This window comes from Hyla sarda (genome assembly GCF_029499605.1).
Source record: "Hyla sarda isolate aHylSar1 chromosome 2 unlocalized genomic scaffold, aHylSar1.hap1 SUPER_2_unloc_2, whole genome shotgun sequence".
Lineage (NCBI taxonomy): Eukaryota > Metazoa > Chordata > Amphibia > Anura > Hylidae > Hyla > Hyla sarda.
In genome coordinates, this window is record NW_026607607.1 from 303,006 (window position 1) to 316,377 (window position 13,372).

The 13,372-nt window shown below is 47.4% G+C and overlaps 1 protein-coding gene across 1 annotated transcript; it reads left to right on the forward strand.

The window, feature by feature from the left end:
• The first annotated feature begins 5,894 nt into the window (after positions 1–5,894).
• LOC130298369 (uncharacterized) lies at positions 5,895–7,635 on the forward strand. Its single transcript, XM_056551304.1, has 2 exons — positions 5,895–6,717; positions 6,804–7,635. Exons 1-2 carry the CDS (start codon positions 6,593–6,595, stop codon positions 7,375–7,377), a joined length of 699 nt encoding a protein of 232 aa, XP_056407279.1. The 5' UTR covers positions 5,895–6,592; the 3' UTR covers positions 7,378–7,635.
• Positions 7,636–13,372: the final 5,737 nt, after the last annotated feature.

Genomic DNA, 13,372 nt, shown 5'->3' on the forward strand with positions numbered 1-13,372 from the left:
CCAGCAGAATAGTGAGTACAGCTCTTTAGAATAATACAGGATATAACTCAGGATCAGTACAGGATAAGTAATGTATGTACACAGTGACCTCACCAGCAGAATAGTGAGTACAGCTCTTTAGAATAATACAGGATATAACTCAGGATCAGTACAGGATAAGTAATGTAATGTATGTACATAGTGACCTCACCAGCAGAATAGTGAGTACAGCTCTTTAGAATAATACAGGATATAACTCAGGATCAGTACAGGATACGTACGGGGGAGGGGATTATCAGATTATGCAAGTGAGGGGAGGATACCCCCGGCGGTGGGTCCCTTGCTGCGGCCTTGATCCTGGAAGCGGCCGTGTGGGGACTGAGAGGAGCGGGAGACTCTCTATGCTCCGCTCCTCTCTATGATGCCGCCCGTGACGTTGCACCACACGTCACGTCACGTGACCATCTCCCAGACAGCCATTGCGGTACTGGCTGCCTGGGAATGAGTGACGGCGGCGGCGAACATAAAAAGGTAGCGTGCGGCGCAAACCCGCCCCCCCGCCCACTCCTACTGACATTTTGGCCGGGCCCCTGACGCCTGGCCCGCCAGCCTTTATCAGCTTTATGGGGCAAAAGGGGAGAGCTGCTTTTGGGCCCCCAGGAATTACAGGGCCCGGGGCAGCTGCCCCTTTTGTTCCACACCCGGCACACCCTGTGCGCACGCCTATGAGTGTACATGGGTGACAGAGGGGTGTAGAGGAGTGTACATGAGTGACAGAGGGGTGTAGAGGAGTGTACATGGGTGACAGAGGGGTATAGAGGAGTGTACATGGGTGACAGATGGGTGTACATGGGTGACAGAGGGTTGTAGAGAAGTGTAAATGGGTGACAGAGGGTTGTAGAGAAGTGTACAAGGGTGATAGATGGGTGTAGAAGAGTGAACATGGGTGACGGGGGCATAGGGGTGACAGAGGGGTGGACAGGGGGTGGACATGGGTGACAGGAGGGTGGAGAGGGGAGACAGGGGGTCAGAGGGGTGGACAAGGGGGTAATAGAGGGACAGGAGTGACAGAGAGGGGTGGACTGGGGTAACAAAGGGACAGATGGGTGAACAGGAGGGTGGACATGGGTGACAGAGTGGGGGTGGACATGGGTGACGGGGGGTGGACATGGGTGACGGGGAGGATTACATGGGTGACGGGGGAGGGATTACATGGGTGACGGGGGAGGGATTACATGGGTGACGGGGGAGGGATTACATGGGTGACGGGGGAGGGATTACATGGGTGACAGGGAGGGTGGACATGGGTGACAGGGAGGGTGGACATGGGTGACAGGGAGGGTGGACATGGGTAACAGGGGGGGTGGACATGGGTGATAGGGGGGGTGGACATGGGTGACAGGGGGGGTGGACATGGGTGACGGGGGGGTGGACATGGGTGACAGGGGGGGTGGACATGGGTGACAGGGAGGGATTACATGGGTGACAGGGAGGGATTACATGGGTGACAGGGAGGGATTACATGGGTGACTGAGGGGGTGGACATGGGTGACAGGGGGGGTGGACATGGGTGACAGAGGGGTGTACATGGGTGACAGGTGTGTAGAGGAGTGTACATGGGTGGCAGAGGGGTACAGAGGAGTGTACATGGGTGACAGATGGGTGTACATGGGTGACAGAGGGTTGTAGAGAAGTGTAAATGGGTGTCAGAGGGGTGTAGAGAGGTGTACAAGGGTGATAGATGGGTGTAGAAGAGTGAACATGGGTGACGGGGGCATAGGGGTGACAGAGGGGTGGACAGGGGGTGGACATGGGTGACAGGAGGGTGGAGAGGGGAGACAGGGGGTCAGGGGGGTGGACAAGGGGGTAAAAGAGGGACAGGAGTGACAGAGAGGGGTGGACTGCGGTAACAAAGGGACAGATGGGTGAACAGGAGGGTGGACATGGGTGACAGAGTGGGGGTGGACATGGGTGACGGGGGGTGGACATGGGTGACGGGGGGGATTACATGGGTGACGGGGGAGGGATTACATGGGTGACGGGGGAGGGATTACATGGGTGACGAGGGAGGGATTACATGGGTGACGGGGGAGGGATTACATGGGTGACAGGGAGGGTGGACATGGGTGACAGGGAGGGTGGACATGGGTGACAGGGGGGGTGGACATGGGTGACAGGGGGGGTGGACATGGGTGATATGGGGGGTGGACATGGGTGACAGGGGGGGTGGACATGGGTGACAGGGGGGGTGGACATGGGTGACAGGGGGGGTGGACATGGGTGACAGGGAGGGATTACATGGGTGACAGGGAGGGATTATATGGGTGAAAGGGAGGGATTACATGGGTGACAGGGAGGGATTACATGGGTGACTGAGGGGGTGGACATGGGTGACTGAGGGGGTGGACATGGGTGACGGGGGGATTACATGGGTGACAGGGAGGGATTACATGGGTGACAGGGAGGGATTACATGGGTGACGGGGGGGTGGACATGGGTGACTGGGGGGGTGGACATGGGTGACTGGGGGGATGGACATGGGTGACTGGGGGGATGGATATGGGTGACAGGGAGGGTGGACATGGGTGACAGGGAGGGTGGAAATGGGTGACAGGGAGGGTGGAAATGGGTGACAGGGAGGGTGGACATGGGTGACAGGGAGGGTGGACATGGGTGACAGGGGGGTGGACATGGGTGACAGGGGGGGTGGACATGGGTGACAGGGGGGGGTGGACATGGGTGACTGGGGGGGTGGACATGGGTGACTTAGGGGTGGACATGGGTGACTGGGGGGGGTGCACATGGGTGACTGGGGGGGTGCACATGGGTGACTGGGGGGTGGACATGGGTGACAGGGAGGGTGGACATGGATGACAGGGGGGGATTACATTGGTGACATGGAGGGATTACATGGGTGACAGGGAGGGATTACATGGGTGATAGAGATGGACAGGGAGGTAAACAAGGCAGATATGGCTGACAGGGGGGGGTGGACATGGGTGATAGAGATGGACAGGGAGGTAAACAAGGCAGACATGGCTGACAGGGGGGGTGGACATGGGTGATAGAGATGGACAGGGAGGTAAACAAGGCAGACATGGCTGACAGGGGGGGGGTGGACATGAGTGACGGGGTCGGGGGGGGGAGGGGGTAGAGTGTGGACCTGGGTGACGGTGGGGGGATTTAGACAGGGTTGAGAAGGTGAACAGAGGGGTGGAAAGGGTACGGTACCTTAAGCAAGCCGGCCCGCACAGCTTGCAGTTCCACAGGAGGCACGGGAGTACGGCGCTGATGCAGCTCGTTCCGCCCCAGGGCACCATATCCGGCTCACTGCGCCGCAAGGGAGAGGGGGACGGAGGGGGACGCAGGAGACGGAGAGTGAAGGAGGGGGATGCGGGGGACACAGGGAACAGATGGGGAAGGAGGGGAACACGGGTCACGCGGCAGACGCAGGGGACGGAGGGGAACACAGGAAACGCAGGAGATAGAGGGGGACGCTGTGTGCGCAGTTCGCACGCAGACTTCCCTTCCCCCCTGCGCCGTCAGGCCGGGGCGGGACATTTAAAAAAAAATAATAGTAAAAAATAAAAAAAATCATGGCAAAATCCAGCGGCACCACGGGCAGTGCTGAACGGCACACACCGCGGTTGGGAATCACTGCTATATACTGACCCCCATATATATGAATGTATACTATATACTGACCACATATATATATGAATGTATACTATATACTGACCCCCGTATATATGAATGTATACTATATACTGACCCCCATATATGAATGTATATTATATACTGACCCCCATATATATGAATGTATACTATATACTGACCCCCATATATATGAATGTATATTATATACTGACCCCCATATATATGAATGTATACTATATACTGACCCCCATATATATGAATGTATATTATATACTGACCACATATATATGAATGTATACTATATACTGACCCCCGTATATATGAATGTATACTATATACTGACCCCCATATATGAATGTATATTATATACTGACCCCTATATATATGAATGTATACTATATACTGACCACATATATATGAATGTATACTATATACTGACCCCATATATATGAATGTATACTATATACTAACCCCCATATATGAATGTATACTATATACTGACCCCCATATATATGAATGTATACTATATACTGACCACACATATGAATGTATACTATATACTGACCCCCATATATATGAATGTATACTATATACTGACCACACATATGAATGTATACTATATACTGACCCCCATATATATGAATGTATACTATATACTGACCCCCATATATATGAATGTATACTATATACTGACCCCCATATATGAATGTATACTATATACTGACCACACATATGAATGTATACTATATACTGACCCCCATATATATGAATGTATACTATATACTGACCCCCATATATATGAATGTATACTATATACTGACCCCCATATATGAATGTATACTATATACTGACCCCCATATATATGAATGTATACTATATACTTACCCCCATATATATGAATTTATACTATATATTGACCACATATATGAATGTTTACTATATACTTAGCAACCAATCAGATCGCTTCTTTCATTTTTGAAAAGGCCTCTGAAAAATGAAAGAAGCAATTTGATTGGTTGCTATGGGCAACTCAGCAGCTTTTCCAGGAAAGTAAAGTTTAACCACAACACTGTAACACTGTCCACCCTGGGACTCGAACCAGTGACGGTTTCCCATCCCACTGTACTGCCGAGACGGTCCTGCTTATCTTACATGCAGTGAGATCCCCATAGACCACAATTAGCCTATTGGTTTTATTGGGCAAAAAATCACAGAGTTGATGCACTAGTCACAGTTCTCTATACCATTAATGAAGGGAGGGCTCAATATTCGCAAATTTGCGCATATGCGCACAAATTTTCACAAATGCGCAAAAAAAGCGAATATTCGTAATTATGAATATATAGTGCTATATTTGCAATATTCGCAAATTCGCGAATATGCTATATTCGCGATTAAAATTTGAATTGCGAATATTCGTGAACAACACTAGTCGCTGCAAATACAGTGAAGGAGTTTAAACATGCATGGGATAGGCATAAGGCTATCCTTCATATAAGATAGGGCCAGGGACTATTGATAGGATTCAGATTATTGGGCAGACTAGATGGGCCAATTGGTTCTTATCTGCCGACACATTCTATGTTTCTATACTGTATGGATATCAGAAAAATGGCTCCAAGCTCTTATTTCTTTATTAAATTCACTACTTTGGGGCAGGAAAGCACGAGAATGAAATATGTTTCTTTAACGTTAGCTGAGCACGATGGGGGTTGGGCACTTTTTTTTTTTTTAGGTACTTTTTAGCACTAAAATAGCAGACTATTATAAGAAGGAGGGAAAATGTAGTCCTATTTTTTCTCTCTAAGGGTATGTTCACACTACGGAATTCCCACGGAATTCCACGGGCGGAATTCCGCAAGCCGAATTCCACGGGCGGAATTCCGAGAGCCGAATTCCGCGGTGTGAACTTAACATTAATGTGAATGGGTTTCCGCGAGAGCCGTTCACACTGCGGAATTTCAGCGCCACTGAAATTGTTCCGCCCAAAGAAAGAACATGTTCGTTCTTTGCACGGAAGTCCGCAAGCACTGCATAGCTGTCAATGGTGACGGCTCAGTGCCGCCCGGTCCTACCGCCACCGCCGGCTGCCAGTCTGAATCTTCGCTCACTGAATTCAGCGAGCGGAGATTCCATTCACACACTGTAGTGTGAACATACCCTAATGGGTCGTTATAGGGATATTTTTGAGATTTTGGAAGCTGGGATACTCACTACACCCATGCATATCTATATAATTAAGTATTGGAGGAACTTAAAAAATGTTTAAAATCACATGGAGATTTGACTTTACTTCATTATGGTCGAATAAAGCACTTAAAGAGTTCCTTAAAATTAAAGATTCACTCTTTTGGATGAAAAGGGGCTTATTTATGTAAATCAATTATACGCTTTAGGTCAAATAAAGTCGTTTGAAGAGATAGCCCATAAGTGTGTGGGGGGGAAGACAATCAGAAACATTGTTTTTAACAAATAAGTAACACAGATCATAAACCAATAAAAGGAGAGATTGGAGATTTCAGGGATTCTATATATAAGAAAAGTTTAATTAGACTATTTCCTTATGCGAAGTTGCTGTCTCGGCATGCTGGGAATTGTGGTTCTGCAGCGGTTGGGGGTTCACAGCTTGAAGACCACTGCTATAGAGGGTGCAAATGTATCTGAGCCCTGGAACTCAAATAATGTGAAATATGAGATGATCAAAATGGAGCCCCTGCACTAATTACTTGGGTTCTGAGGTCTGTAAGGTCCATAGTAAAAACATCAGGTTCTGTCTATAGCAGATACTAAATCATGGCAGCTCAAAGAAACAAGCAGTCATTCTGACATGTCACATGTGATGTCATAGACAGCTGGAGGCCTGACATTCCACTGACAGCCGCCCGAGCCTTCAGTCAGTTCCAGTGCGATTAGTGAGAATAGTGAGATTAGCGTCTTCTTCTTCTACTTGTCTGAAATGGAGCTAAAAGGACTGGGGTTCGTCCCCCTCCTGTTGGCGTTTTGGTGTGCGGCCTGGCTTGCCACCAGCTACATCATGAAGGTCGTCCTCGGCCATGCAGCCTCGCCACTGATGAGCATCAGGTAAGATAAACAAGCACATGATTCTTATTTCATGGGTTGGGAGTGAGGAAATATCCAGAATAACATTGGTTTCTTTTCCTTCACAGTGACGTGGGAAATGTCTTTCCTGAAAGCATATTATTCAGAATTGGATTCATAGGGACGTCCATTGGCACTTTGGTACTAACCTTTCTTATTTATAAGTATATGGTTATGCATACTGAAGAGTTCAGGGGTCATCAGGTCCTGATCCAGAGGATCCTGCTGGCCATTGTGTGGGCCTCCTGTTTTTCCACAGCTGTTATGCATGTATTGTCCCCCGAAGAATATCCCAGGATACACTTTGTCAGCACGATAATTTCCATTACATGTGAAGCCTTATACTACCTTGGGCAGTCCATCCAGATGTATAAATTACCAGGAGCAAAAAAAGTCATCCACCATAGTAGATGCACCTGCTGTGGCCTGACTTTTGTCTGTGTAGTTTTCTATTTTGGATATGAAACATTAAAGGAATTATTCCATAATGATGAAGACTGGGACGAGATCCGTGAAATCCCCATCATAATCATCGAGTGGGTGATGCTTCTACTGATCCTGATAAACATCGTGACCTATTATTCCACCATGCAGAGGTTATTGTTGACCGTCTCCAGAAACAGCTGCGAACAGCCATCCTGAATATAGATATTTAAATCCAGGAACTCACATTTTTTGGGGGACTGATGCAGCGCTGCCTTTGGATATCTCTGGCTCTGCCATAGCGCTTTTTTTGAGGGGGCGTGTCGGCTGCCCCTTCGTCTGGTGGTCAACACTAGTGTTGCTCGCAAATATTCGCAATGCGCGAATTCGCGAATATTCGCCAATATAGCACTATATATTCGAAATTACGAATATTGTTTTTTTTTTTTCACAATACACATCACAGTGATCATCCCTCTCTGCTTCCAGCTTGTGTGGTGTAAAGAAGGCTCTAATACTACTGTGTAAGACTGGCATATGAATTTTCGCATATGGGAAAATTTGCTTATGCACATTTTCATTTATGCAAATTTTCGCATATGCAAAAATATTACGCGAATATTACGAATATGCGAATTTAGCGAATATATGACGAATATTTGTCCATATATACGTGATATATCGCGAATTCGAATATGGCCTATGCTGCTCAACACTAGTCAACACGCGCTATCTGGCCAGCGAGCCAAGGCCCCGTACAGGAGATCACGGGGCCCCCCAGCAGTCGGACACCCCGCAATCTGAAATGTATCCCCTATCCTTGGGATAGGGGATGTTTTTCAACACTGCACTACTCCTTTAATGGCCTCCAAAATGAAGTTCCTCTGATGTATGGGCATCAAGGGATCTTCCACTAAAAAAGATGACACAGCTTCCACTCCTCTGTCATGTGGGATGTTACTATATAATGAAGCAACATCTAGTGTTGCCCACATATAGTCCTCTTCCCGTATGATATCTTTCAATAGGGTTAATAAACGCCCATTTATCACTGAGGTATGCTGGTAAAGACACCACACATTTCTGTAACTGATGGTCTATATATTCAGATAAACATCTGGCAACTATCGGACGAACAGGTGTTTTTTTTTTCGGTCTTTATGTACCTTAGGTAGAAAATAAAAATAAGGTACATTTGGGTTTAGGTTAAATATATATCATGTTTTTCCCTCTTAAAGGGGTACTACGCACCAAAACATCTTATCCCCTCTACAAAGGACCCCCGTGATCTCGGTTGCGGCCCCCTGTTGTCATCACTGCACAGAGAAAACTTACTCTGTGCATAATGACGGGTGATACAGGGGCCAGCACATCGGCATAGCCATTGACTGTCCTGGCATGCTGGGAGTTTTGCTACAGCTGGAACTCTTTTTATTAGAAAAATATAAAACTTTTACAAAACACAAATACAATGCTTAATCAGCTGAAACATAAGGATGAAAAAGTAACAAATATAAACTCTTTGTTACAGAATAAAAGGACCTACCTAACCGACCAGCCCAGCTTAACTCAACTAACAAATAATGCCTGATACTACTAATTCTTACCTATTATCCTTCCAAACACACATACACACACACATTAATGACCAACAAAACATAAATATAGCTTTCCTTAATTAAGTTTTAACTGAAAACATCCGAATAGGAAACTTATCCCCACATACCATACACAAAATGCATTAAACAAAAATAAATAGGGCTAACTGCCATAAAAATAATAAGGAAATAAATAAAATAATTCCATCTTGGAAATACCATTAATTTTACACACATACAACAACCAATACTCACAATACATGTTATATCATAACAACAAAAGAATAAAAATAAAAAAATAAAGTAAAAAAAAATAAAAAAAAATAAAAAAAATTATAATAAAAAGAGGGCTTATTGCCATAACTAAAAATAATTCCAACTTGGAAATTTCATTTATTTATTTATTTTTTCCCCTTTCTCCTTTCCCTTCTCTTTAAACTATAGTAACACACACATGCATGGATACATTACCATAAGGGGGAAAAAATAAACACAATAATATCAACTAAAAGCTGGTCCGACTGCCTTTACCCAACAATGAGGTATAACACTATACAAAAATACATAAAACTATTTATACTTATGAAATACATGTAAACAAGAATAAAACCTAAAGAAAAATAACCTACACTATGAACTCTCCCATCACCCACACCACTCCCACTGGACATGGTCAGAGTTCGTGTATCACAGTGTTTTTTTATTTATTTATTTATTTATTTATTTTTTTACTGAAACAGTCATTGTCCATAAACTGACCCAAGTCAGACCCAAAGCATCACCCCCTCCCCCCAACAACCCCCACCCAACTTAAAATTAATCCCCCCCCCCACTATTATTAACTAACTCAACAATGTACTAATTCACTACAACCACAGAAATAATATGAAAAACAAAGTAATACAGTACTACAAACCCCCACCAGGCCCAAGATTGGTTGCCTGCAAGCCCTTTACATTCAAATTACAGAAAACAAAACAAAAAGCTAGAGTGACATGCATAGCCCACCACCAGGAAGAAGGATGGCAATCCTGATGAAACTAAGTTTCAAAATGCTTACCCTATGAACCTTACTTCTAACCCTATCGCTATCCCTTCATAAAACTGACCCTATACTCACCCTAACATCTATATACTGTCCCTAACCAAAATTAAGGTACATCAAAAGAAAACTCTCTCCACAGGAGAGAAGCCCCACTGGTACCAAGACTGCCATACTCCAAAGACCTGATCTTCCCGAGGTCACCAGTGATGTTCCTACATACCTCCACCTCGGAGAGGACTTTCTGTTGGGTCGATACTAAGCACCGTGCATTCCACGTGTAGTACCTAACCACTAAGCTAACTAAGAATAAAGTGCCCCGATCACGGCCACCCAGGTTCCTGAATGCCCCATAAGCCCACTCCGGATAGGAAAGGCCGGCAAGTTGACTCCAGCCGATGGAAGCACCCACCCTGTTGTAAAACCCTATATTAAAGGGACAATGAAGCAGGAAGTGGTCCATGCTTTCCAGCGTGTCCCCGCACTCTTCTCGGGGACATCCCCGGTCATCAGAGTTCCTGTACTTCAGGTTGTCCCTCACATATAGCTTCCCCTGAAAACAGCGCCAGGCCAAGTCCCAAAACTTCTGGGGGATCCTTTTCATATTTAAAAGATGCAACCCCACCCTCAGATCCCGACCTGGGCAGTCCCTGAGCGCCAGAGGCTTCTGGAAGTGGGTCAACAGAACCCGTTTGTCAAGGAACTGCCTTGACTGGGTCCTGATCTCCCACACTCCCAGACCCCACCGACGTATCGCCTTCAGAGTCGGGGTAGCGTAAGCCGGAAGATATCCATGTGGTGTACGGAGGTCCTTCACTTGCCCTCCTGTCTCCCATTCCTGGAAGAAAGGCCGAAACCATTCCCTGCAGGAGAGTACCCACGGAGGAGCCCTCTCTGACCAGAGGTTTGCAATGTTAGCTTTCAAGAAGGTGTTCGTTAAGAACACCACAGGGTTTACCATAGATAAACCCCCTAGTCTCCTCGTGCGGTACGTAACCTCCCTCTTGACTAGGTTCAACCTGTTCCCCCATAACAGTTGGAAAAACAGGCTGTAGACCCTAGTGTAGTAAGCCTCTGGTAAAATACATACGCTGCCCAGATAGATAAACAAGGGGAGCAGGTACGATTTGATCAGGTGTACCCTTTCCCTGAGGGTCATAGACCAACCCTTCCACTGGTCCACCCTCTGAGTGGCATCCTGGAGCTTACCATCCCAGTTTTTGGTGGGATAATCATCCTGGCCGAATGTGATGCCCAAAACTATTGCTGACTCTTGGGGCCCTGGAAGGGTGTCCGGGAGATCAAACGTGGGGTCTCCCCCTCCCAGCCAGAGACTCTCACACTTATCCTGGTTGATCTTAGACCCGGATGCCTCCGAGTAGCGGTCCACTTCCGACATCACCACATCGACCTCCTCTCTCGAGGAGAGGAAAATGGTGACATCATCAGCGTACGCCACCACTCTCTGGGCGACACCCGGCTCTGCCAGAATCATCCTGACTCCCGCCAATGGTCCGCAACTCACCCTCCTAAGGAAGGGATCGATCGCAAATACATATAAGAGCGGGCTCAAAGGACAACCCTGACGGACTCCGGACCCCACCTCAAAGAGCGGCCAGACCACCCGTTCACCAGCGGGAAACTCTCTGCCCCTGCATACAAGATTTTAAGCCAATTAACAAAAGTACACGGTAAGCCATATCTCAGGAGGACGGACCAGAGGTAGTCATGGTTCACTCGATCAAATGCTTTGGCCTGATCCATGGAAAAGTAAGTACCCCTTCCAGAGACCCGCACTACTCCGCTCCACTGCCTCCCTGACACTGAGGACAGCACTTAAGGTGCTTCGGCCTGGAACAGAGCAGTGCTGAGCCCCCGAAAGGAGCCGGGGTGCAAACTTCACCAGCCGATTAAACAGTATCTTGGCCAGAAGCTTCCTGTCTGTAGGTGCGAGTAGAAGGATCTGACGACCTCCAGGATCCCTGATCTGGACCGATTCAGAGATCCCGTACTATCAATCAGTCCTGAGACTACTTTACTACTCATTGACATCTTGCAGTTCCTGTAAGGGTCGGGCGAGCGGTACTTCCCGTAATCCCTCTCAAAAACCAAAGATGCTTGCCTATCGTACTGACACATCATCAGCAAGGACTTCACTCTGGAGATATCCTCTCGGCTACCTCCAGTCGAGACGAGAAGCTCGAGTTTCCTCCTCAGTCCCTGATACAGGCGATACCTGTTCAGGGACCTGAGGCTCGAGAGCTGGCGGAAGAACCCCGCAACCTGCTTCTTGAATATCTCCCACCACTCAGACTTACTACTACAAAAGTCCAGTAATGGTACCTGACTCTGAAGAAAATCCTCAAAGGACTGTCTTATCTCTGTTTCCTCCAGGAGGGACAAATTCAGCTTCCAATAACCTTTTCCCATCCGGGGGGTCTCTGAAACATTCAGGGAAAACAAAATCATACAGTGGTCGGAGAACTCCACCTCAACCACGGACACTGCGGAAGAGACGGCTTCCTCCTTTAAATAAAACCTGTCTATCCTAGACCTGCTGCTACCTCGATGAAAGGTGAAACCCGCGTGGCCTGAGGGGCTCCGGATGTGGGCATCCTCTAGGCGAGCTTCCCTGACTATATTACTAAGGGCCACACAGTCATAAGCCAGCCGATCATTGGAACCTCTCCTATCTTGGGACCTCGTGACATTATTGAAGTCCCCTCCAAAGATCACTTGCCGGCTAGTAAAAAGAAAGGGCTTAATCCTCATAAAGAGATCCTTACGGCCCCACTTTGTTTGTGGGGTGTAGATGTTAATGAGCCGGAGCTCTTGTCCCTTCATGAAGACATCTAAGATCAGGCACCTCCCCATTTCTAACTCAATGACCCGTCTGCATTCGACCGGAGCGGTAAAAAGGACCGCCACCCCACTATACGGCTCAGCCACAAGAGACCAGTGGGAGGGGCCGCGCCTCCACTCTCTTCTGGCTTTCACCAGAGAGGCTAGATCTGACAACCTGGTCTCCTGTAAAAAGAAAATGTCGGCTTCAACACGGCCGAGAAAATCAAAGGCTGCGAATCTAGCCGTATCAGACTTTATACTGGCACAATTAATAGATGCCAGCGTCAATGGGGTGAGTGCTGCCATCCTGGGTAATTGAGTTAGACGGCCTTACCCATTATTTTTTCTTGCCCTTCTTCTTCACCGCCTCATCCCCTGAAGAAGAAGGAGCATTCTTACTTTCTTTAGATCTCTTTTTTGACTCAGACTGATCCATCTGGCTCCCATCTCCATCTGGCCCTGAGTTAGCCCTGCCCTCCAAGGAAGATGCCTCAACAGGACAGGACCCAGTTCCCCCTGGAGGCTCCAATCCCTCAGGCACCCCATCCTCGCCACCCCCCTCCAATGAGGGGGAGGAGATGGTATCAAGGACAAGGTACCTGTTCGATAGGTCAATCAGAAGGGGGGCAGGTAAGCTTCCTTTTAGGACCTGGCCTTTAGCACCTGAAATAGAGGACTGAGACTTCCCCTTTACAACTTTTTTGCCCTTGTCTTTTTTCGGCCTTTCCCT